Source organism: Corythoichthys intestinalis, chromosome 7, assembly GCF_030265065.1.
Source record: "Corythoichthys intestinalis isolate RoL2023-P3 chromosome 7, ASM3026506v1, whole genome shotgun sequence".
In the NCBI taxonomy this organism is placed as follows: Eukaryota; Metazoa; Chordata; class Actinopteri; order Syngnathiformes; family Syngnathidae; genus Corythoichthys; species Corythoichthys intestinalis.
Genome location: NC_080401.1, coordinates 14,734,420 through 14,761,731, shown reverse-complemented (window position 1 = coordinate 14,761,731; position 27,312 = coordinate 14,734,420). Strand labels below are relative to the sequence as shown.

The 27,312-nt window shown below is 39.0% G+C and overlaps 1 protein-coding gene across 1 annotated transcript; it reads left to right on the top strand.

The window, feature by feature from the left end:
- The first annotated feature begins 118 nt into the window (after nucleotides 1-118).
- timm44 (translocase of inner mitochondrial membrane 44 homolog (yeast)) lies at nucleotides 119-25,817 on the top strand. The gene is made up of 13 exons (XM_057842046.1): nucleotides 119-435; nucleotides 844-948; nucleotides 1,135-1,338; nucleotides 1,417-1,497; nucleotides 1,591-1,740; nucleotides 8,939-9,075; nucleotides 9,201-9,286; nucleotides 14,392-14,484; nucleotides 14,866-14,990; nucleotides 17,248-17,298; nucleotides 17,450-17,539; nucleotides 23,410-23,520; nucleotides 24,068-25,817. Exons 1-13 carry the CDS (start codon nucleotides 268-270, stop codon nucleotides 24,185-24,187), a joined length of 1,521 nt encoding a protein of 506 aa, XP_057698029.1. The 5' UTR covers nucleotides 119-267; the 3' UTR covers nucleotides 24,188-25,817.
- The last annotated feature ends 1,495 nt before the right edge of the window (nucleotides 25,818-27,312 follow it).

Below are 27,312 nucleotides of genomic sequence, written 5' to 3'. Positions count from 1 at the left end.
CTACGATCATTGACATTACGACACACAATGACGGACAATATGGCGACATTGATCACGTGATTGTGTGACGTTAGTGATTGGGGTCTATATGTAATAATAATACTTTTATTGTAATAGTAGGTAACGTATGTGATAATATATTAATATAGGTGACCATTTTTGAAAGGCTGTAATGTTTTTTGTAGTTTAGCTACTTGTATTTGAAAATTGGGAGAACGCCAGAAAAATCTTACAAGCGCCAGTAGAAGATGCGAAATTCCATGGAAGATGGGCGGGGCCAGGAATTACAGCCCAGTAAAGTTCCGCCCTTGCAGCATTTTAACCAATGAAAATCCAAGAACCTCCCCCAGGTACATGGCAGGTCGACCCAATACCGGAAAAAGGTCAACAGTCACCGGATTCAAAATGGCGGCCCCCTTGTGTCACTTTTACCAGGTAAGTATGTGTCTTTTGGTATGAAAAGAGCGCTCAAAAGAACGCGTTATGCGCATTGTCATTCTTTCTGACAAAATTGGAACACGTGTAGCTGTTTGGCCTGTAGATTGTATTGTTTTTCTTCAATTAGAAGGCGTGTGCACTGTAGCTAGAAAGTCAACTCGTCTCGCAACACTTTCCCGTTGTCGTGCCATGATGGAGACATATGTGAACAATATTCCAACAAAACTAACAACTTAGTTGAAATCCTTAAAAACAAATAATAATTTTAACGTGCCTCTTTCAATTTAACTTTACTACCTATAGATATATAACATCTCGTTTCATACTCTGGTTAAACTATTTAAGTGTGATTAGATTACATTTTGTATTTCTATTGATCATAACTTTACGGCTGTCTATCGCCAGGTATATTTAAGAAGATACTCTTTGGCAGTCCCTTCATCTTTCTTACTGCTGCACAACAGAGCAAATGTCTTCAGAATACGGAGCATTCTCAAAAGCTCTCTTCAGGTATGAGTACAAAGTGATGTGTATCTGGATGTTCTCAACCTTTTTGTATTAATGCCATTTCCTTTACGTTTTTTTTTTTTTTTTCCGTTTTTCGGAGTGCTCCAACAAACGTGTTTCAAACATCTTGTATCTATGCCTCAGCCATGTCGCTACAAAATATCAAAATATTTCTGACATTCTACAAAGGTGCCTCAGTCCTCACATCTGCAGGCGAGATATTTGTCAGGGGAGAGGGGTGGAGGAAGGAAAGGTTTCCTCAGTGAATTCCTCGACAACTTGAAGCAGGAGATGAGCAAAAACAAGGAAATGAAAGAAAACATCAAAAAGTTCCGGGAGGAGGCCAAGAAACTTGAGGAATCGGACGCACTGAGGCAGGCGCGCAGGAAATATGTTTGTATTTGACCGCACACATTGTATTTTTATGTTATTTATTTGATTTGGTGTGGTAAAACATTGTCATTTCCCCAGAAAACAATAGAGTCCGAAACAGTAAAGACTTCTGAAGTTCTCAAAAAGAAATTGGAAACATTCTCAGACACAGTAAAGGAGGTAAATGCCGAAAGCCTCTCACTCAGTCTATTTCTTGTCCAATGATGCATATGTGGTCCAAGTTGGCTGGTCAATTTGTGTTCTCGTGACTAGGGGCTGGAGGAGGTCACACGTACAGAATTTGGAAAGAAGATAAAAGAGGGAATGGAGGAGGCTGCCAAAACAGCAAAGACCTCAGCAGAGAGTGTCTCAAAGAGTGGAGAGATGTTGGGAAAGACTGGTGCATTTAAAGCTATATCACAGGTGTGTGGTTTTTTCCCACTTGAAATGTACTGGTTTTGCAGGGGCAAGAATTATAGGCAACATTATTGAGATTATATTTTAACTTAAGGTACGAGCCTATTACTCCTGACTTTAAGGGAAAGGTACATGCTTAACTTGTCACCAGCCCAGTGCAGATCACAAACAAACAACCATTCATTCTCACATTAATACTGGACAATTTTCTGATGAAAGTTTGAATTTACCACTTTATTACAGTACCTTAGAGTAAAATAGGGTGCCCGCAGGGTCCTAAAAAGTCTTAAATCCAATAATTAGAATTTAAGGCCTTTAAATGTAAAAAAAAAAAAAAATCTCCTATTATTTCACAAAAGGCCTTAAATACGATTTTGAAAGGTCTGAAAAATCTATTGACGTTACTTTTATTTAGAACTAGAATGAACTTCTGTATCGCTTTTAAATGTTTAGATTTTTGAGGACGCTATAACGTAATTACAAAGCGGAAATGCCTGTGGTTCCCAGTCATTTTCTTTCAAGTCTTTTTACATTTGTTTGCCATTATCGACGTGAAATGGGCCTTAAACTGTATTCAATATGGTCTTTAAAGTCTTGGGTTGTTGAAACCTGTTGAGACCCTGAATAGGGATATCCCGATGCAATTTTTTTGGCAAGGCAAGGCAAATTTAGGCAAGGCAAATTTATATATATAGCACAATTCAACACAAGGCAATTCAAAGTGCTTTACATCACATGAAGATCATAAAAATCACATTTAAATCAATACAAAGTAAAAACCAAGACAATCAAAATAGGAAATAAAATTATAGAGCCTACCCACCAACGTCATAAAACCACGTGCTCGCTGTATGGTTCCGCCCACTTGTCCGTCATTTTGACTCTGTATTAGCATTGTTTTCAATTGATGGCGGAATTTAAAATGCATTTCATGGAAGACCCGGTGCTTTCTGATGCCGCAAACTCACTGGATCTGTTGCATAAAAGGCGTTATGAGGAAAAGCTTCGTTCTATACAGTCGCCAGATCCATATTAGATGCCCAAATCGGTGTTTTTCGACCCACTGTCTTCGCCCTGTCTGCCTGACATCTGCTACGCTGATATTTACAATAATCTTGTCCACACAAAATCAGCCTATTCCCACGAAAATTTGAAAAACTTCAAGAGCTTGGAGGTTTATAAATACTTCGTTGCTGGTTGGGTGAAACAGGTCCTCGTTCGGCAGGAATCTATCTTGTGCTTGGAAAGGTGAGTTACGAAATTTTCAATTCAAAATCTTCTGTTATTGCTAACATCCACTGTCAAGTCTAATGTATTTCATGTCGTTTGTCAATGGAGTTAAGGCTTTTAATGTTTATATGGTTTAGCGATAGCACTCTCACTACATACATACGTGTATGTTGTCGGCGATTAGCCTCGCAATGATCTTAATTGTGGTTATTTGTCAGCCCCGTAGACGAGGCCAGTTTCTTTCACTTGGTACCAGCTAAATATTATTCAAAAAAATAACGATGGTGGAAGAAAGGGAAGTCACAAACATCTTGAATTTGAAACTATGTCGTACTACGCCGTATGTTGTCGGCGATTAGCCTCGCAATCATCTTAATTGTGGTTATTTGTCAGCTCCGTAGACGAGGCCAGTTTCTTTCACTTGGTACCAGCTAAATATTATTCAAAAAATAACAATGGTGGAAGAAAGGGAAGTCACAAACATCTTGAATTCGAAACTATGTCGTACTATGTCGTATGTTGTCGGCGATTAGCCTCGCAATGATCTTAATTGTGGTTATTTGTCAGCCCAAAACCCCCTAAGTATATCTTAAATGCATCTTACCGGATATAAAATGACTACTACATAGTCTGTGGTGATTTTTTGGTGCCCAGTTTTCACGTCGAATTGCAGCCGTCCATTTCGCTCTCCTCTTTGGATCCCTCGGAATACGGTAAAACTTCAAGTCTCTCCTTCCATCTTCTCTGTTAGTGCAACCAACAGCCACACACGCCTTCACCATTTTGATTATTAATGTTAAGGAGCAGAAAAACACGCCGTAAATAGGAGAAATGTACGTAGCCGTAACAGGTTAACACTATGTTTTGACGGACAAGTGGGCGGTACCATTCAGGAGAGCGGAGCTGTGACGTCACGTGGGTAGGGTCTATACATAAAAATCGCATTTAATCACAAATAGAATAAAAATAAATAAATAAAAACAAAAACTACTACAATAATAATAATTGAAATCAGCAATGGAGATAAGCACAAGAGGAATAGAAAGCAAGTAGATTGAAATATATAGAAAGTTATGGATATGCAGTGCTAAACAAAAGCGTTTTTAGCCCTGATTTAAAGGAGCTAACAGTTTGATCATACTTCAGACGTTCAGGTAACTTGTTCCAGAGGTGAGGAGCATAATAACTAAATGCTGCCTCACCCTGCTTGGTTCTTTTTCTTGGAACATGCAGGAGACCGGATCCAGACGACCTTAGGGGTCTAGATGTCTCATAGGAATCTAACAAATAAAGCATGTATTTTGGTCCAGGGCCATTAAGTGTTTTGTAGACGAGCAGTAGTATTTTATAGTCTATCCTTTGACTCACTGGAAGCCAGTGTAGCGATTTCAAAACCGGTGTAATGTGGTCCAGCTTCCTTGTATTTGTGAGGACTCTGGCTGCAGCATTCTGTACTAGTAGCAGAACAGATGATTTGCCTGCATCGGTATTCCGACGAATATCATTTAGGACTTTGATAAGCACGGTCTCGGTGCTGTGTTGTGGCCGAAATCCAGACTGAAATGAGTTAGAAAGATTGTTTTGCATCATAAAAGTCTGGATCTGTTCGAACACAACCCTTTCGATAATTTTCCCCAGGAATGTCAGATTTGATATTGGCCTGTAATTACTAATGGTTGAGGCATCCAGATTAGGTTTTTTAGGAGAGGTTTTATTACTGCAGTTTTTAAAGTCTGTGGAGACTCTCCTGTTTGGAGAGAAGTATTTATAATCTAAAGTATGTCTGGCTTCCGGTCTGGGTTTTTTCATGATTCTGATCCGATACCTATGTTTTCAGCGCATTAAAAATAATGGAACCTCTAGAATTCGTATTTACTTTTGTTTTGTTGTTGACTATAATCATGTGGGGACACAGAAATGTACAGTTGTGTGTCTTCTGCATAGGTGTAATAGGAGATGTCATACTGTTCCATAATCTGAGCTAAGGGAAGCACATAGATGTTAAATAAGAGTGGTCCAAGAATTGACCTTTGAGGGACTCCACACGTGAATTTGGTTCGTTCTGACTAATGGTTTCCGATAGACACAAAGAAATCCCTATCATGTAAATAGGATGTGAACCACTGAAGAATAGTGTCAGTAAGCCCTACCCACTGTTCCAATCTGCTGAGTAGTATGTTGTGATCGACCGTGTCGAATGCAGCGATGAGATCAAATAATAGCAGAACAGATGATTTGCCTGCATCGGTATTCCAACGAATATCATTTAGGACTTTGATAAGCACGGTCTCGGTGCTGTGTTGTGGCCGAAATCCAGACTGAAATGAGTTAAAAAGATTGTTTTGCATCAAGTCTGGATCTGTTCGAACACAACCCTTTCGATAATTTTCCCCAGGAATGTCAGATTTGATATTGGCCTGTAATTACTAATGGTTGAGGCATCCAGATTAGTTTTTTATAGGAGAGGTTTTATTACTGCAGTTTTTAAAGTTTGTGGAGACTCTCCTGTTTGGAGAGAAGTATTTATAATCTGAAGTATGTCTGGCGTCCGGTCTGGGTTTTTTCGTGATTCTGATCCGATACCTATGTTTTCAGCGCATTAAAAATAATGCAACCTCTAGAATTTGTATTTACTTTTGTTTACAGAATAAGCTGTAATGCAACAATCATTCTTTGCCAACCAAGTTGAAAAAATACATGAAAGGGCAACTGAAGACCTTTCCGAATTTTGGTGTAATTTTATGAATATAAACTTTGGACGAGTTCGTCAAAACAACCATGACATTATCAACACGTAATTGTAAGGATAATTTGCGTTTTTTTTTAGTTTTTTTTGCACTCCGTTAATGGTCCCGTCGCAAACCCGGAAAAGTGACGTAGGCAACAGAAGACTACCCACAGCTAGCATAGCAGCAACAACGATGTCAGTGATATTTCCACCAAAGGTAACCATTCGGGATCGCTCTTTCGTGACGCTACCGATGGCAAAGGCTCCCAGGAAAGATGAACTACAATTAATCCCTACATGTTTGAACCTGAGGCGTCAGATGACGGCGATTTACTTGACACAGCAGATGGCGTCACGACGCCAATTGACAGCTCGACACTTCACGAACCGGAGAGTGAGTGGTAAGTCCAGCATCGTGTTTTTTTTTATTAGAATGCGATTACATGGTTGTATATTTTTCCATGCTCTATACATAGCTAAAACTGGATATTAGGTAATGGGACAGCTCCTACCGATCTAAATATGATAAAGCTAGCCCAAATGTGGCTAAATGAATGATATGTTATTGATATTTCAAAATAAATGACAAAATCATTTTATTTTCCAGGTGTTGCTGTAAACCGTCAAGTAATAACCCTTCCAAGAGTATGCCTGTGTCATCAGGAGATCCCAGACGTGAGAGCCAAACTTGAGGAGGCTGAAGCACTGACAGGGGCATGAATTACATTAAAAAAATAAAACCATAAATTGTTAACAACATTGACACATTTTGTTGACTGTTTAATGTATTCTATTGATATATGATATATTGTAATTATATTACATTCTGAAAAAATATTCAATAGGCCACAATAATAAATGATACCAGATTTATGTTGAATCAGCATTAGCTTTCGTTGTCAGATTGTGACACAACATGTTATACCAAGCACACAATGGCACACATTAAAGAGCATAATTTTAGTAAGCAACACAAAGTTAGGATAGCAACGGACTAGCGCAGCATTGAAAAATGATAATGGCAGTGGGAAATATGTATTTACTCTTTTCTGTAGCATGAAGTGTTCTCTATACAAAGATAATGCATTATCATTAAAATATGAAGGTAACTAGATTTTTCTTTTAAAAAATGTGTACTGTATATATGACTAGTTTATGATTTCATGTCATCAAAATTTGCTACATTTATTTCTCCTAAGTCATCGTCATCTGATGTCACAGAAGGAAGAAATTTAGCATCTGGCAGGCCTCATAGGATCTCTTCAGTCGTCATCGCTGGACACCGCATCACTTGGGTCATCATATGACTCGACCCACTCTCTCTTGATTTTGGGAAACTGGGTGGCAACTGACTTGCAACGCTTTTTTCATCGTGTTGAGGGTTTCCGCCACTTAATTTTTTATGTTTGGCTTCCTGGAGAAAAAAAAAATCACAGCAGCATGAAAATATTGGATGAATCCTAATTTTAATTTAATAATAATTTCTTGGTGATTAAATAATAATGCCCCAGTCATAGCAGCATCTATTTGATGCTATTGTTCCCTCTTCAAATAGGCAGACCTTGATGTTGAAGTATAAAAAACAACGAGCCAAGGACCTATTTGGTGCTGGGGACATTTGAATTTACATAACACCTATTGATATAGTAATAAAATCCCATGAGTAGACGACATGTCAGCCAACCTATCTACTTATGACAGGCCAACAGCAAAAAAAAAAAAAAAATGTCGCACTTCAACAAACAGGCAGTAGGAGTCCCCCTCGTTTATCAAAAAAAGCCGTTAATGTTCTACTTACGTCTTTGTAAAACCAAGGTTGCATTGTTGTAGGTTTTCAAAGCTGTCGTGGCTGAAATGATGAAAACAATGAGCCGATTGGGGACCTGTATGCATGCTAACAAAAACGGTCCAAACCTTTGCAGGAGAAGTTTTTTTTTTTTTTTGGACCACTCCTAGAGTCGAGTCTTCCTGTGAGTAATTCATCGCTACACATCGAGATGGCATGACGAATCCCGCGAGTAAAACCCAGAAAATGTTTGCAATATATGGCGAGGATAGCGTGGTGCTATATTTCCGTCTTCAGAGTGGTGGCGAGGCTTCCTGGAAGTTACGTCATGAGGTAGGGGTCGGCAGGACGGCGCGTCCCTCGTTGCTATGGTGTTGCTATGGCCATAACTCAAAAACTACGCGGTCAATTATTTATTTATTTATTTTTTTATGTGACTTTTTGAGAGAGCGAATGACGCATTTAATACAATTCAACTGAGTAAAACACTTAAGAGCGAAATCTGAAAAGCTCTTCAGTTGCCCTTTAAACAGTAAATATATATATCCCAAATTGTTTAAACTTAAAAGCTATAATACAACTCCATTTTACGAAAGAAATAACAGTCAAAAGATCAGGAAAAAAAAAAAAAAAAAAATGTTTGTGCCAGCCATTGTTCGATGACTCTGCTGTATTTTTTTTGTCCTAAAGAAAGCCGTAATGGTACCTCCTTGAGAAATGCTCTGTTTCCAAATATTACACAATTCTCTTTCAAAATGATTGAATTCTAAAGACAACAAGTACCACACAGTGGACATGTTTGATTTACAGCAGCCGAAAAGCGTGAAGATGCTGAAAACATGCATACTGGATCAGGTCTGAACTTGTAACCAAATCTGATACAGTCTGATTCTCCAAAAATAGCTGTATTTGGCGTCAATGCAAATAATGAGTATTGGATCTTGACAAGTTGGCATGGTGGCCGAGTGGTTAGCACGTTCACCTCACAGTTCTGAGATCAAGGGTTCAATCCAATGCTCTGGCCTTCCTGTGTGGAGTTTGCATGTTCTCCCCGTGCCTGTGTGGGTTTTCTCCAGGGACTCCGGTTTCATCCCACACCCCAAAAACATGCGTGGTAGGCTGATTGAACACTCTAAATTGTCCTTAGGTATGAGTGTGTGCGTCTGTGTGTGTAGGTGTGTGTGCGTGTGTGTGTGTGTGTGTGTGTGTGTGTGTGTGTGTGTGTGTGTGGTTGTATGTCTCATTGTGCCCTGCTGGCAACCAATTTAGGGTGTATCCCATCCACTGCCCGGAGTTAGCTGGGATAGGCTCCAGCACCCTGCGACCCTCGTGAGGAAAAGCGGCATGGAAAATGAATGAATGAATGAGCATTTTGACAACACGCGTGCGAAAAAAAGACGAGAGAAGTAGAGAGAAACCTTTTCATGTCAGGAACTGCGCTGTTTGTGTCTTGTTTTCAGGGTATGGAAAGTGTAAAAAAAGAGATAGGAGACCTCGGCCACACTGGACCGTATCGGCCTCCTGCTCGACTCAGGAAGAGAAGTGAATTCTCCTCAAAGGGAACCTCAGATGGCAACAAGGTCTTTGAAGCCAACGAGTACGTGAGTGGCCACCTGCTTTGCTTTCATGCTGAGATGGGCGTGCCACAGCCATGGTCTCCTCTCTGGACCAGCGTGTTGATTGAAATACAATTGAGACTTATTTTTTGTGTGTTTTTTTCAGGGAAGCCATGGGTATGGTGCTCCACAAGGACTCCAAATGGTACCAGCAGTGGAAAGACTTTAAAGACAATAACGTTGTCTTCAATAGTAAGGAAAACAATAATTATGATGTATGCCACAATTGCCTGTTGCTTTTTTGTGACATAAAAATGAGACCAAGCTATAGTTTGTGTGTTATAGCCCTAATGTTTTGCTTAATATAGGAAGGCTCAAGGTTTCGTGCTATGTCTGACTGGTAATTTGGAACAGTTCTACGTACTAAGTCCTTAGTTCAAGCTAAGAAAAGTCCCAAAGCATGATGCTGCCATGACCATACTTCACAGAATGTATGATTGTCTTGTAATCACAAGCTGTGTTGTTTACACAGAACATACATTTTTGAAATACCTTAATTTCTTGAGAATACTTAGGCTCATTTTATGCACATTTTTGTGTTTTTATAACAAAGGCTGCCTGATTTTCTGGAATCTATGCTCAAAAATGGAGGAATGATCTATAATCTGATAGACTGTGGTAGGCATGTGCTGGCATCATATTTTGACGGTATAATAACCTTAAACCAAAATATCACGATTTCACAGTATCACGGTATTGCAATTACAGTTCTAAAATGTGTTACTTTGAGATATCTGGGTTTAAAAGAAATCCATTGAACAAGATTTTTATTTTTCAAAACATATTAGCAAATTGTAACATAAGTATAATGTTGAGTTAAATCAAATAAGAAAAATAAAAATAAAATTGAAATAAATGCAGTCCTTTAGGCTAGCCCAAACCCACAGCTCAACATTATTACCATCAGAGCGAAAATATTTGAATTATTTTCCATAAAAAGCACATGTTTATGACACGTACCTTAGGGACTGTATGATGGAATTTGTGATTTTGAAACCTTGACGTTTTCATACCAAGGTATACCTTGAAAACTGTAATTGGCACATGTCTTGACTTGGGTTTGTTTTTTTTGTTGGTTTTTGTATGTGTGCTAAGCAGGGGTCTTCAAACTATACCACACAGGACCGCAGTGGGTGCAGGATTTCATTCTAACAAAACAAGATGACACCTTTTCACCAATCTGGTGTCTTACAATTGTTATCAGTTGATTGCAGTCTGGCACTGCTTGTTTTAGCAGAAACCTTGTTGGTTAAACTGTCTGTGCAGTAGTAACAAAAACCAGGACTCACATGCCTAGGCCCATGAGGACAAGTTTAGAGACCCCTGGTGTAAAGAGAAGTTGACAGTTTTGGCTGTCAATGCTCAGGCCTTGTTTCAGATGTGATAATTGAGTGGTGAAAGCAAAATTGGCAAAACATAATAACATTTATACACATTAGGGGTGGTAACCTCTTGGTACCTTACGATACAATTTGCAACACAGCTCACGATAACGATGATCTCACGATCTGGCGATACAACGATTATCGAAAGGTCAGGAAATCATTCTAGGATATTCTCAAAACAACTAATAAACAGAAAAACAAGCTATTTTCATCCGTCTGCTGTGAATTGGAATGAGTTTATCACTAGTAGACGTTCAATCCATTCGCTGCCACCCTCCAAATGGATTGGACTTTTGGGGCATTTCAGTGTCACTTTCTGTTGATCTACAAAATGGTAAATGACCTGGGAATCTCCCCAAAGGAATAGGCAGTTATTCAAACTCAACAGGAAGTGACCTGTGTAAGCCACAAAAATAGGAAATACTGGCTGTGAATGCTCTGAATTCTAATGAACGTAGGTTCATTCCACCCCTCCCAGTCTAAATGGATTGGGTGTCTCGTGCCGTCAATAGGAGCCATGGAGTTAACAGAGACACTTACGTATGGTGGAAGATTTTGGTAGCAACAAGTTAGTTCCTTATTTTTATTTATTCAAACATTGACACCTTTTTAAAACGATATATCGATTCTTGGCAGGAACATATCAATAACCTTTAGAGATACAGAGTATCACGATATATCACCATTCAATATTTTGTCACACCTAGGCCTGTCGCGATAACAAATTTTAGTATGCGATAATTTATCTCATAAATTATTGCAATATGATTGTGCCACCCCCCCCCATTTTTTTTTTAAAACCGATTTACAATAACAGTAAGAATACGGCATATACAAATAGATCAACTACACCCATTTAAACGCGATAAATGTTTACTCTTAAATTCAAAAATACTTTTTAAGAAATCACAACTAAAAACAATAGACCATGCCTCTTAAGTAAAAGACAATATTAATACCGCACAGAAACACAGAATAAATAAAATGTGTTTTTCAAGAAAAAAATAAAATTGCACTTAATAACAAGCATTTAGGCAAATGAAAACTTTCCCCCTCATAGCTTCTGCTATGGTGTTCCATAGGGATGCAACTATACAGTTAAGTCATGGTTCGGTACGATTTTTGATACGGGGGACACGATTTTTGACTCGATGCAATACATTTAATGCTCTGAAAAAAAAAAAAATCAATTGTATTTTTTTTTTTTTTTTTTTACTAATGAGCAAAAATTAAATTGCCATCATATAAACATGCATTTTAGTGCATAATATTTATGTGCTTCTTACTGATCTGAAGAAATTTTGTCTAAAAGTGCTGAGAACAATCTTTACTCTTTGTAAAGTGACGCGGGGCACACTGTTGATTGCTACAGCCCTCTTAGTAGCTAGGTTTACTACATGAGCAAAACATCCTATTTGTGGTCCGAATCCATCCGTGTCGCGTACTGAATTAACAATATTTGCAGCATTATCTATAGTCACTGGTATGGATTGATTTGGCCTGCTTAACTTCCATTCAGTCGTGGCGGTTTATAATTCATCGATGTAGTATATGGACTACGTGTCCCATAATCACTCTGGGCTCACGTAGCCAATGGAATGGGACGTAGCACATCTAGTTTGCCAATTCATGATATCTAGTGTGTTCGCGCATTAAAAAAGTTGGCAAACGCCACAGAATTCACGTCTGCTCATTACTGCACAACACCAGCATATGACAATCGACTCTCATAAACAGGACGAGTTTGAAACACAGCGCTCTTAATTGCCACTCAATGTTCATCATGTCCATTCAGCTGTGCGTTGTCAAAGCGAGGTTGTTCGTAGCAGCCAAGTCGGTAACAATGTTTTGGCGGACTTCGTTTTAAATACTTGGAAGTGCACACAACAGTGATATGATGATCTGCTGCATCATAAATCACTTTGTGACTTTCCACCTCCATGATGAAACGTTCTTCATCCATGTTCGCTGATGTTTAAACCGTTAATAAGCAGTGTTGTCAGTAACGCGTTAGTTAGTAACGCGTTACTGTAATCTGATTACTTTTCTCAGTAACGAGTAATCTAACGTGTTCATTTTTCTACACCAGTAATCTGATTAAAGTTAGTTTCCTTAATGTCTCTGCGTTACTATTTTTTCATTGCCTCATAACGTATGTAGAATGAAGAATATTTTAGTCATGTATGAAGAGCATTTCCAATAGAAAATGCTAAAATAAAAGGTTCCCGGTACGTGTTTCCATGACAACCTCTTAGCTATTTCCTGTTTTGATCTCGCGTCACGTGTTGTGGGACTGAGGCGGGTGGACATTCACGCCGAGTGTTGAGACGTTGTGAGGGAATGTTGATCTGTGGATATCCATGAATGAAGGTGAGTATTTTTCCTTCATTCTGGAGGGTATCAGCAAAAGTTTGGACCCCCTACATGCGTGGCCGTTTCGTAGCTTTGCCGTAGCAACCATGGGCAGTCATCGCTCCAAGTTGGCAAGCTTTGTTTACATCATATGCGTGTTGCGCATCTATGCCGTGAGGTGATGTGTTCGTTTAGCATCTGTGGGATGTGATGTAAGTCCGATTGAGTGTAAAGTGCTTAGTAGCCGCCACGTTTTGTGGCCAAATTGACCGCGTGTGTGTTGAGAGGAGTACTTCCGGGTTGTGCACGCCGTACGCGCCCGCCACCACCTTTGCAATTTTGTGCAGTCAGTTTGCATTGTTTTACATTGGCATTGATATGCTGTTAACCGTAACCCGAAGTTCAGAAGTTTTGACATTAGGCTTAGTCTTAGGGTTAGCGGGGTTTAATTGGTCGTTGGAGTTGATTTCAACAAATTCCAAGCAGTTTGTCAGATATTTGTTAGTTTCTGGGCTCCGGAGTGGCTAAGCTTGCGCGGAATTCTGATATTCCCCTCTAAGTTCAATCATCGGAAAGTCAATTACATGTGATGACATTTTTCTGTTGTCATTCTTATGTTGAGGCGACAAAGGGAGAAAAATGGGTAAAAAGTAACTGATAGATACTTTTAAAGTAACTTAGTTACTTTGATAATGAAGTAATCACTATCAATTAAGTAAGTTAAATCAAGTAAAAAGATTACTTTTTTGAGGCGTAATCAGTAATTAAATTACTTTTTCAAGTAATCTGTGACAACACTGTTAATAAGACACTGGGCTGTTGACTCCAGGCCCGGATCCGCCCATTTTGACGGATGCGTCTCAAACAAAAATAAAAAATCGCCTTAACCATTCGGCAGGCTCTGGCATGCCGGAGATGGTCCGCAGTCAATCCGAGCACTGACGCAGCCGGTATAGGTTGAAAATTAGGATATAATGGGAACAGATCGGCTCCGGCACCATTTTTTGCTGGAACTGGAACGAAGATGCATTTTGCGTAGGTGGTAACAAGGAATCGGAACTTTTAACAGCACGTCTGCTGCACACGCGCACGCACATGCACGCGAGGCGATAAATCGCAGTGGAAAAATTACCACCTTCATTTTTATTTATCGTGCGATAAATGGAATTATTGCATATTGCGACAGGCTTAGTCACACCCCTAATATACATTTATTAAGCTAGACATTACTGTTTGAATTTGGATGATTATGAAACTCTGCCACATCCCCAATTATAATCTCAGTTGTCGCTTGTTATTTACTATATTTCAATGGTTGTACAAGTTATAGGTCACAGTAATGGTGGGGAAAAAATCAACTGCTGTATCCTGGTCCCCTTTTTATACTGCTAAAACCTGGGGTTTAACAGGGATATGTACATATATTTTTTTTATTATTTCATTGAATGTCACATTGGCTTAGCTGCTGGCATTGTATGAAGTCAAATTTTAAGTTTAACCTTGTTCATACAATACATTTTTTGCATTCACCTTCTTTCCCAAACTTCATTCCCTTTCCAGGGTTCTTTGAAATGAAGATGAAGTATGATGAGAGTGACAACGCTTTCATCAGAGCATCACGGGCCGTCACTGACAAAATGACCGACCTCATAGGTGAGAGATTTAATACTCTGCAGTTTTCATGCTGTGAGACAGATTTAACGCTATAAAGTACAGTAGAATTGCTGGAGTGAACCTTGAAGTTATGGTAATTTGTGCAAAGATTCAGCCTATAGCCCCCATTGAAACTTGTAAGAATCAGTTGCCGTTGACAATAATTTATGCAGTAATTTAAAAATATGTCTATTATTGTGCTTGTAGTTTCCATAATTGTAGGTACATTGGCCAGTCCATATAGATAAACAAAGCACGCATCTAGTCGGTTTAGAAAAATATGTAGAAAAGTACATGTGTGCATGTAACTGAATTTTTAATTGCAACCATCTGTTCAGCCATTCTGTGGTTGTTTGTTGCTAAATACTCCAACGTGTCCAGGTGGACTGTTTTCCAAGACTGAAATGTCTGAGGTACTGACGGAGATTCTGAAGGCGGATCCAACCTTTGATAAAGATTCCTTCCTCAAACAGTGTGAACATGACATCATCCCCAATATTTTGGAGGTATGCAGACAACAGCGGGGGTGTTATGGTGGTGTTTTGTTAATTCAGTGAAAAATACAAATCCAGACAAGAATCAATGTTGCTAATGGTTACAGAGAAAAATGTATTCCAAAGTATGGAAGTTGCAGTCAAATGTGATCATAAACAAAATCTCTGATCCAAACCGCAGTCATTGTCAGACAGGTATTGCTTCATCTATTTTGGGAGTCATCTGTAGTTTGAAATTTTAAAATGACTTCCATGACCATAAATTAAAATATCTTGGTTTAGATTTCCATTGGTAGTCTTAAAAATCTAAATTTTCCCATACTTGAAGAATATTGCTACTTCCTGGGCTCCATATTGCAATGTATCAAAACAACAAATCATGAGACCACATATCGTATTTTTCAGACTATAAGTCGCAGTTTTTTTTCATAGTTTGGCAGAGGGAGCGTCTTATACTCTGGAGCGACTTTCAGTGGGGAGAACAAGTATTTGATACACTGCCAATGGGTTTTCCCATTGACAGTGTATCAAATACTTGTTCTCCCCACTGTATGTGTGATTATTTACGGTCGGGCCGGGCCGACTTCTCTCTCGCTAACTTTTTTAAAAAATAAATATATATTCATTTATTTATACTAAAATGATGTATGGATGTTAAATAAAATAAATAATTTGGATAAAACGAGAAGGCGCTGTGCATGCCTGCGCACGTAAACGCAGTGGTCCTGCTCTTTTCCATCTTCCCCTCCGCGAGCATCCTGGTATTTCCTTTTCGATATGGAGCAGCTATAGGAGTGAAAAACTAAAGACAGGGGAATTGAAAAGCAAACAACTGCGGTAGGAGTGGGATATGGATAGGATTCAAATTGATTGTCGAAGATACGGAAACCTGTGTCTACTTTGCTGAATGTAAACGAATGTGGCGCTTTGGTCTCATATGAGAAATATATTTGACAAAACTTTCCAGCATTATTTCGTTGTGTAAATGCATTTATGATGATCATAGAAATATGTAGACTGTTTAAACATTGAGAAAACGTTTTTTTTTTTTTTTGTGGTTTTTTTTTTCCCCCAACTCGACGAGATTAAAATAAATGTCAAATCCACTATCCGCCTGTTAGAATAGACACACAAATATAAAAGATATAAATGTGTATTGAATAGCCATCTTACAGTCTTGTTTAACTGGGAGAATACGTTACAAAAGACAGGCTTTATTTTGTTATTATATGCAAAAATGCACTGGCATCGTTACAAACGTGATCACACAAAACACAACCACACATCGCATCCCCGCATTTCCTCCTTTTCTTGAGTCACAAAAAAAAAAAAAAAATTTTTTTTTTAAATTTTTTTTTATAGGCTAGTGCCTACAAATAAAACAAAATTTCAGTTTTTTTCTGGCTCGGGCAAGCAAATCAAGTTAACTGATCGGGCCGGTCGGGTCGGGCTGGATTTTTTTTAGGCCCGATCTAACTTCTAGCGTCATGTAATGTTAGCATACCGTACACCTATTCAGCCTGTTGTTCTCTATTGTATTTAAGTTGCCTTTCAAGATGACATGTCTGTTCTTGGTGCTGGATTCTAGCAAATAAATTTCCCCCCAAAAATGTGACTTATACTCCGCTGCGACTTAAATGTTTTTTTCCTTTTCATTGTGCATTTTTTGACTGGTGCGACATATACTCGGGTGCGGAGTATAGTTCGAAAAATACGGTATGTCATTTTTGTCGCTGCTTGAATTCAGTCCTATCCCTTTTTTTCTAATGTCTTCACTCTGGTTGTTGTTGTAGTGATGCACAGCGCTTAGGGAAGCTGAAAGGCATAGACTGCTCTAAGATGCTAAAAACATTTAAGTAAATGGAAAGGGTAACACAAACCACTTTTTCTCCCTTTTTTTCAAGATTTGTTTTTTCAGCACGTTTATACTGTATGGTGTCATTAGAAGTTGAATCTCTTGTCGCTTACACTATGGGTGTACGTAACATTGTTTATTATTATGGTGGCAGTTTAGTGAATTTGAAAGTAAGCACAATTTAAATCGAATGTTAAAAAATTTATGTTCTATGAATTCCTTATGAACGCCAAGCACCACCCTCTGGCGGTCAGCAGGTATGAAATAGAACGTACGGTATTTTGGTTTACCTTTCAAGGGCAAAATTATGAAACTAAAACAGTCGTCGTTGAGGCATTTTTCATAGAGTACTTGCATTGGAGGTTATCATTTTTCAGGTATGCTTAATGAAGTTATGTCTTGTTCTTCATGCAGGCAATGATCAGAGGGGAGCTGGAGGTGTTGAAAGACTGGTGTTATGAAGCGGTACAATTTTTCTCAGTATTAGAAGTCTAGAAATGCAGTTTTGACAGTTGAACAGTAGTGATATCTCAGGGATTCATTGCTGGTATTTAATTATGAATCTGAACCCCCCCCCCCCCCCCTTTTTTTTTTTTTTTTTTTTTATATTATGCAGACATACAGTCAACTAGCACACCCAATCCAGCAAGCCAAGGCCATGGGATTTCAGTTTCACTCAAAGATCCTGGACATTGACAGTATTGATGTAAGTTGAAACATTCTACCAAACCGTCAAATCATTTTCCCCCCAAAGTTGAATACAGAATACAAAAAGTAAAAACAGCAGCTTGCTCCTTCTGCTCAGAGAAGCTATCCTTAGCGAATTCCCCAAATCTCTGACAGATGGCCACCACCGTTGGCGCCATGATAAATTCTGAAAGATACGGTAATTGCACAAAACATCACTACAGGAAAAAGAACAAAGAAAATCCTATGAGACAGCCCCACTTTTATCATGAATCATCTCACCATGTTTTATTATTGAACTAACTGAAGAGGGTAATCATCTGTGAAATGACTCGAGGATGTTGCAAATACTTTATCCAATTGGCAAATGAATAAAATCAATCCCGACAAACATTTGGAAAAAGAGAACTGCACTTAAAAAAATGAAATAAACCGAAGTTTAAAAAAGAGAATGCTCTGACACTGACACGGTTCTTTTTAATTTTACTGTAAATGTGGAACTTTCTTATTTCCTCCTTTGAGTTATTACAAGCATAGTATTCCAATATACAGTATCAAAATATGTGCGATTAATCTTATTTATTACTTACTTAAAGCAAAACTTGGTAAATCTTCAATTTTGGTCAATTTTAGCAATGCCGGTGGACAAAAGCGGTAGTGTTTTGCCTCAAGGAAGACTGTGTTTCCCATGAGGACCAGCGCACGAGTGCATAGTGTCGTAAAATCCTCATCTAACGGTCACCTGCAGATGGATTAAACTAGGGGTCCCCAACCTTTTTTGCGCCACAGACTGGTGTTCTGTCAAATTTTGCACCTTTATAAAATTTTGCTCCCAAAGCTTTTGTGGCGGTGAAAAAAGCCCTCTCTTATATATTCAGTTGGACTCTCAATGTTATCCAATGGTGCTAAAAAAACTATTTACCGTAATTTCTGGACTATTGGGCGCCCCTGATTACAAGCCTCACCCAGTACATTTTTAAAGGAAAAACCATTTTGTACATACATAAGCCTCTCCTGGCTATAAGCCGCGTGTGCCCACTTAGTAACATGAGATATTGACAAAGAAATACACAGTTTTCAAAACTTTAATAACGCACCTTAACTTTTCGTTCCAAACACCGCCAGCAATCACGGCAGTTATATAGCAGCGGCACGGAAGTTACATAGCATCAGCACGGCGGTACAGCACAAGTTGGGCTGGTTATTAATAACATTAAAGTCTTTGTTAGCAATCTTCATCTTCCTCCTGTGCACTCAAACCATGGAAGTCTTCACCTTCAGTGTCTGACATGAAGACGCTCAGATACACTTCGCCACGCACCTACTCAGTCTCTTCTTCGCCGCCGCCTTCAATGTCTCCCATAATGAGGCAAATGCACTCCTGAGCCCGTGCTGTCGTCTTCGGCACGCAGCAGACTGGCCCCTCGAAACCCGTTGGTGATGGCGGACTTCTTTCACACTGTTTCACATTGCCAGGCTCCCCCGGCATACCTGTGCAATAGCTGGTCTTCGCATAAGGTGAGTCTTAGCAAACGATCTCTTGCCGCGAGTCGTCAAAACTTCCCATACAACTCGGATGGGCAATTTATTTTTTCTAGCGTTCTCCATGATGCAGATCTGCCAATTATACTCATGCACAAAGACGAGGGTCCGCCACGTCTATTCATGCACAATGTACAACGTTAAACCACCGGTCATAGTGCAAACAAGCGTCTTCCTCGACACTTTATTTCCACGTGTCTCACTCCCACATTTTATGCTCGAGCGCCCCAGGCAGCCGTCAGAATAATGCACAAATTGGCCGCATCATTGCACACGGCGCAGGATCCAAAATAAGGTGGAAAAAGTAGCGGCTTGTAGTCCGGAAATTACGGTACATCATAAATTCATGTGCAACGGAAATGGCATAAATTAGTGCTTAACGACACGGCGAAGTCGTTTAGTGAGAGAGCTGCGTGCAGTTGTTGTATGCAGCTAACATGGCAAACGTAAGTTAATATTCCTTTCTTTAAAGAAAGTTTGTTGTGTGTACTTTGAAATCGCTGCTTTCGCGGTCATTTTTAACGTTACGTGCATGCCAAATTTGTCAGAACACCGGCAATGTGCGGCAGAAAAATACAGCAAATATAAAATAACATTTGTTTTTAGCCCCGTCGTGTTAAGTGCAGGGAAACTACAACTCACCCTCTGAATCAGTGGGAGGCCTGAGCTTGTTTCGTTGCGACGAGATGGGAGAGTGAGAGAAGCCCGCTTCACAAAAGTACAATGTTGGAAATTGTAGCACAGTTTTCAGTAGGGCTGTCCCAAACGACTAATTTTCTCCCGATTAGTCAGCCGACTATTTTTACGATTAGTCGACTAATCTAATAATTAATTTTTTATTTATTTATTTATTTATTTATTAAACTAATTTAGCAATGAAATGTTTGTTGACGCTTATCAATTAAAAAAAAACATATTGGAACACGCAAATCATTTATTAAAGTACAAATAAACACGTAAATAACAATAAAAAATCACAAATAAACAATGAGTTCAAATGCTGATAGAATTAACTAGTGTAGCATCCCGATTGAAAAGATGGTCTCTTAAACTGATGGTTTACAACTTTTATTCCATCCTTGATGTAAACACACCGTAAGAGCTATGGTGCACACAAATAAAGCAACACAATTAGAAATTAACAAAAACTTTTCACCTTTTTCCTTTTAAACCTTATTTATATATCAATGAATTGCCTATATGAATTGCCTTTACCTTATTACCTTATCATTGACAATCTCTCCCTTGAGTGCAATCACTGTATATAATGTATATATTTATGACCTTTTAACCTTATATAATTTTCTATACCATAAAATAAACCATAACATGAAATAAACCTTTCAGTTAGCATTAAGAACAATACTAATAGCACTTATAGGCCCATTGTCAATGAAACATTATTATTTAGTAAGGCGACAGCCCCCTCTGGTGTACAAAAAATGAAAAAAAAAAAAAAAAACAAAACCTTACAAACTGCGTGAAGGCGCTTGAGGTGTTTATTCACGGCCGACGTGCAGCCAAGCTTGGCACTGAAGAGACAGGACAGAAGAGTACTCTCCTTTGTTTCTTTGAAATAAGTCAATGTTTTGGACACTCTGGTGCGCTTTTTTTGGCTTTGTGCCGCTTTCCCTGCTTGCAAACAGAGCATCCGACATTCTAACTTTCCACGCATATATTTTTTTAACCCTTCATTAACCGTCGACGGCATGTTGTGCTCGTCGACGGATATACATCATCGATGACGTCGACTACGTCGACTAGTCGGGACAGCTCTAGTTTTCAGTGCTATCCTAGCGATGTCAGGATATTCCGAAATGACTTTAATCCAGAACCTCGGTAGAGTTGTTGTCTCAAATGTACGTTTAAGGTCGCCGTGATTTGCGATCTCTACAAGCTGATATTCCTGTTACACAGACATGCTCGAATCATTCGGTTTATTCTCATAACGGGTCATGAATCCAATCCTTCGCAGTTCGTGGGTCTTTAGTGATTGGGAAGTGGCATAAATTTTGTTTTCTTCGAGGTTGTAGGCTCATCAGGTTCCTTTTCCACGTAAAAAATCTGTCCAAAGACATCTGTTTTTCAGTCATTCTAGTGTGGGGGCTAATTATTTCCGGGAGCAAATGTGCTTGGCAACGACCTACGTCATACGTTATTATGGAGGCCAAGCGCACATAGATATACAAAACAAGATTTACTGCTAACAGCCACATCAATGCATTTCTACGACGACCTCCTATCCTGTAATTGTATATCTAGAGTAGATAGGGATATTGATGTGTTAAGCGGCACAGGCCAAAGTCAATCGGCCAGAATGCAGTCATTAATAAATTATTTATTGTTTCTGCGCTGCCCGGTACCAAATGCACCACGGACCGGTACCGGTCCACGGCCCGGTCGTTGGGGACCCCTGGATTAAACGACATTTCTGTTGTCAGCGGCTGTGTGAAGGATGAATAGTAATGAGGTAATGAATCCAGTTGTGGGTAAACAATAGCGTTTGAGGTCAGGCCAGCGAATGAAAGCCGGGCCAATGTTTATTCTTGAGTGTCCTTTTATCCATTTTTTCCTCCTCAGACAACACTTTGTCTTTTTTTGCTCCGCCATCTTTGTAGATTTCGCGCAAAAGTGTTTGCATCGACTTCCGTCTTTATATTGAATGGGGAACGGGGGATCTGATATATGCCGTAAAGCAGTCGGCACATTTGTATTTTTATTTTTGTGTGGCAGGATTCCTGCTACTCTCCTCAAACTTAATTAGTGTCGGTGAAAGTGATACAGACCCCCTCAAGATATAAAAGAGGTGTCATTCAACTAGTTGTCAGTCGACGCATCACAAAAATTATAATGAGTGAAACATGTGCGCCGCCATCTTTGACATTTCTGCTGCGGACATCTGGTTTAGACAGAAACACAAGAAGTGCAGCTGAAGTAAGCAGTGTGTTAAACTGCAATATCAAACTAGAGGAACCCACTGAATCTCCAAAAATGGATTCAGCACGACGTTGATGAGGCTCCGTGACTTTCTGTGCTGTGCGTGGTTGTGTGAACTCCTGGAAGCGCCTATATACTGTATATGGTTGGAAGTGGAATGTTTTGACCAGCTACAGGATGTTGCTCGCTAACCTAAAAGATTGTATGTTTGTTCTTATCATTTCGTTGATTGTTCTTGGACAAAATTCTGACAACCTGTGCAGCCTGTGTTAACATGAGGTGTAGATTGATATGCTCGGCCACTTCAGTGACCAAAATTAGGCGAAATTACAAATATTAAAGCTGCTGAATGCATAAGGGCTGACACAGATTTTGTTTTTGCAAGGAAACGATATAAGGTAATTTTCATCTAGTTCGGTTATAGTTATGGTATTATGAGTTCATCGCACATGTACATATAAACACAAATAGTTTGTCACTCTTTTTTTTATATTGCAGATATTGATCGCAATAAAACTTTTGGACAACATAATTCCATTTCTTGTTTTATTTGAATAATTAGTGCATGTGCAAAATATATAAAATATAAATATAAATAATTTATAAAATTATTTGAAAAATATTAACGAAGGTGGAGCATAAATCGAGCCTTCCATCATCAAGGTAGAATGCACGTAGTCTCAATATATGTCCATCAACATGAGTGTTGTTGTGAGGCACATTAAGTTGTCTTCCCTTGCCTAACTTTGTTTTCCACCTGTAAACAAACAAACAAAAACGTGTTACACTTGAATTTATGCATTTAGGGTAAAAGCCCATGTATGACTTGTAGTTTATAAGTGTTTGTTTTCCAATTCTTTGTCGTTGAAGCTAATGGCGTCTCAGCTGTGACGCAACACAGAATTGTAGTCAAGTTGAAGATATTTGTACCTGTTATTGCTTTGTGGTGGCACTGTCTTGGTTCCACATCTGCCTTCATGAACACAAAATTCCCATATTCATGTACTAGGACAGATTCAACTGGATGCTTCGGACCTTTTCAGGTCCCTGATTGTGTTTCCATCCACTGCCATTAAATCAATAAAATGCAAAACTATTTTGGTTGTGGCGACTGTCTGCCATTTATTCATGTTGTCCTCCCTTGTTGTGGTGATGGCAGATGGATACAGCATTTTCAAATGGTCTTTTTTGAGGGATTTTGATGAGTGATGCCACTCCAGTTCCACTGTTGCTTGGGTTAGAGAAAGTGAAAAACAGAAGCTGTGAGCAGAAATGCGAAAGTACCCCGGAAACTTGTCTTTAAAGGTTGAAAAGTTACCTAGTGTTGCTTTAACTCTTACTTAATTTTTAATGCCTTTTTGTTTTTCTCGTCACGTTAAATACTCTCTCTATTGTGTATGTCCCCTTCAGCTGGCCATGGGTAAGATGATGGACCAGGGACCAGTATTGATTATCACCTTTCAAGCTCAGTTAGTGATGGTAATACGAAACACCAAAGGAGAGGTGGTGGAAGGTGACCCGGTAAGTTGCACACAAAGCTACACACTTTAATGAACACTTTCAGTTTAAATACAGATATTTTTGAGATTTTTATTTGGTATCTTGAAATCCGGTATCTGTTCCACTTGGCAAATAAGTGCAACAATGTGCTTCAAGATTTCAAAAAAATTAAAACTTGTGATTGTAAGGTGGAAAAGTTCTAAGAGAATTACATCTTTTTATGTTTTTTAGGACATTCTGTAGGTATTCGTGTGTGTGTATACATTAATAACATATATATATACACACCTCAATAATAACTTCATGAGCTGCAAATCAGCCTAATTGTCTAAACTAGGGCCTCAGGGACTTGTGATGGTGTTATAGATATCAAGGCATCCATTTAAACAAACAGCCTCTCACGATTCATGATGTATTGAATGTCTCCAGTAGGGAGATTTAAACTGCTAATCATCAACACGATTGAAATTAAGCCAGTGTAACCTTTAAACCCATGCAAAATCGATCGAGTTCTGTTTTGCCACATTTGAGAAGAGAGATGAGTCATGTTCTCGTTTTCTCTCATTAGGATAAAGTACTGAAGATGATGTACGTGTGGGCCCTCTGTCGAGACCAAGAGGAACTCAACCCGCATGCTGCTTGGAGACTTCTTGACATTTCTGCCTCAAGCACCGAACAGATCCTTTGAGACTCTTTTATACCCACACAAGTAACACTTTCTCTACCGGAGGAGAACATCCTCAACCTAAACACTGTGTAGTCAGACAGAGAGGAAACATGATAAAGAGGGCTCACTGCAGAGAAGGTTTCTGCTTCATTACAGTGTCTTTTTCATGTCTCTCTTAAGAGGGCGATAGAGTACTACTCATGTACCTGAGGCAAATCTATAAAGTTCTGGATGCATCACGCCCTTATCTATATTTGGAAAAGATCAGTTTAGATGGGAAATTATTTTGAAGAACAAGACAAAAAAGTGCACCACTTGCTCTCCAAATTATTATTTTTTTTCTACTGAAGTTGTATAATACTCATCCAGTAGAATTGTCCACCTGTCAAAACAGTCTATATTCATGGTAAAAATAAGACCTAAACACACACACATTCTGAGGCATATTTGAAAATAAATGATATGTTGATAAGAATCAAATATACTTTCCTACCGTTTTTAATAGTTCTCTCTCTGGGTGATGATCTGCACAAGAGTAATTATTTTTTGATTAAAATTCCATCAAAATTGTGACAGCTGATGTTTTTCTTCATTTTGGAGCTAATTGCTAAGTTGCAGAGTGAAGTTATCAGAACTTCATCAGTCATTCACAATGAAAATTGTGCATGGCAATAAATCGTGATAAATGTTACCATATTTTTAGTTGATCTGTTTTTACTTGAAATGTGATGTACTGTATATTAGAATTGGCTTGACTAGGCATAGAATGTCTTCCCTCTATTACAATTATGGGATGGCAGTTTATACTGAAAGGCGCCATTATGTATGCTGTTCATTGTTCTTCAACTAAAAGAGGTGTTAAAGACTAAATGTTTTTCGGTGTAGCATTGCAAACACCCCGTCAATGTTGTCTAAAGATTGTCTAAAGGTCATACAAGATGAGTTTCAGTGCTGAACCACCTTGAAAATGTCCAACAATTCTTAGCTTCTTATTCCAACTATCATTCCCATACCTCCAAATATTACGTGTTTGCATTCACAGAAGAGTGGGTGAGCGTCCCCCTGGAAAACTGTGCTGTTCTTTATTCAGACTGTGAGCCTACTTTGCTGCGTGTCTTTGATCAGTATAGGTGCACATGGCTCATACCGCAATACTTCAACACTTGTGGCAGCCGTGTACAGATGGTAGCTCGCAGAACACGGCGCAATGTTTCATGCATTTGCAGCATCCCATTTCAATCGGCAGGATTGATTACAGAAGCTCTGAGTGTGAATTTTGGTGAGTGGCTTTGAACAGACCCGCATGCTTGCTTATACAGCTCTGTATGGTCGTGCGTGGGTAGCCCAGCAGTTTCTCTGCTCCCAACACTGTCCCCTCATGATGGATCCTCCTTGTTGCTGAGCTGTGCTGAGGTTGCATCTCCTCCAATGTAGTACTCATCGCTCTAAATGCACCCCCACAATCTCCACACACGGATATTCACCGAAGCCACCCTGGAGGATGCATACATAGGGGACTGGTCAACTGGATCTGATTAGAGACACACTGAGCCAGAAACTAGCTGACACAAGTGTGGGTGTGTGTGCGTAGATCTGTGTCTGTGTGTGTACCAGCACATCTTCCTGATGATGTGGTAAACCCTAAGGGAACTTGATTGTTTCGGGGGACAAAAAAAAAAAAAAAAAAACCTTCAATGTATTTTATGTGCACTAAGTACATTTAGGATGCCTTTTAAGTGGGTTGCACTGATCATCTCTTACTTTTGCAGACTAATTTTCATAACTGGAAGGAAATGGCAGAAAAGTACACAACCCATCTTTAAATGCAAGAGCTCCATCTTTTCAAGTTAATTGTACATTTTTTGATTCCGTCGATGGTAGTCACGAGGGGTTTGTATTGCCTCATATCTGGCGAAAGGGTTCGTGTCACGATTCGATACAATCCAGATTAATCTCGATACTACACTTGAAGACTATTAGAGCAATTTTTGTATATCACTTTAGAAAAAATAATAGCATTGGCGGAGTTTTACTTGGGTGGGAGGGGCATGAAACAAAAGTCCAAATATCCATCTTGCCTCTTCGGTCCTCGGGTGGTTTTGGCTAAGCACAGCAAAGGACCGTTTCTAAAGTGCTAGTCACATGATCTGTTAAAAAAATATGAGATACTTTGTCGAATTTTTGTTCATTTCATTCATTTTTGTTGTTTATTTCATTGCTCTACAACTTTTAGACAACATTTTACCAGCTAGGTCTTTATTTTAAATCCATATATAGAAAAGTCAGTTACATGCATTGACATTTTTCGGCCACTGGTGGGGCACTGTCCCGCCTGCTTCCCCTTAATATCTGCATATGCATAAAAGTACATAAAAGCATAAAAGTATCTATTTATTCCGGAAATATTATCCAGCACTGAAGTAAAAATGTTTTTGTTTTAGGTTTGATCAACATCTGGCTTTCATTATAACATTTTCTCTTTTAGTGGAAACCTGCTTCATTCCAAACCTGCTTAAATGTAGGCTTTTAAATACTCCATGCCTCCGTTTTTACAGTATAAGCCAAAATGAGCCCAAATTTCAGACTTTTAAAAGGACTAATCCGAGCAAAATGACTGGAAGTACCCCGTCTGCCATTGCTGAGGTGTGCCGCACGGAGTCAACATCAGCTAATGTTACTGTTTACATTGACTGACACTGGGCTGCTATAAGTGTGTAAACCCTTGCTGTAATGGCGGCCAACCACTAGATGGTGATGTACACACATCTCTACTCAGATTAGTTTAATGTTTTTGTTACTTTAGCAGACTGCAAGGCAATTTTGCTGTGCGCTGACAACTACTGGGCCGGATTAGAAGTGCAGCCACTGAATTGTTTATTTTCACCAAAAACACGTGTAAGGATCAATAGACAGATTTTGAATTGATACGAGAATTGTGTGACATAATGTCGCGATAGATCTCAGAATCTCAGAACCTAATCGTCATTTGACAATACAGTAAAACCTGGATTTACAACTTACTGCATCAATAAAGCTAACTGTAAATCTACAAATTAATTCCCAAACAACTTTCAGTTTAAAACATACTGCCAATGCAAGATCTGTTTGTTGTTTGTTTTATTGCTTTACAACTTTTATAGACATTT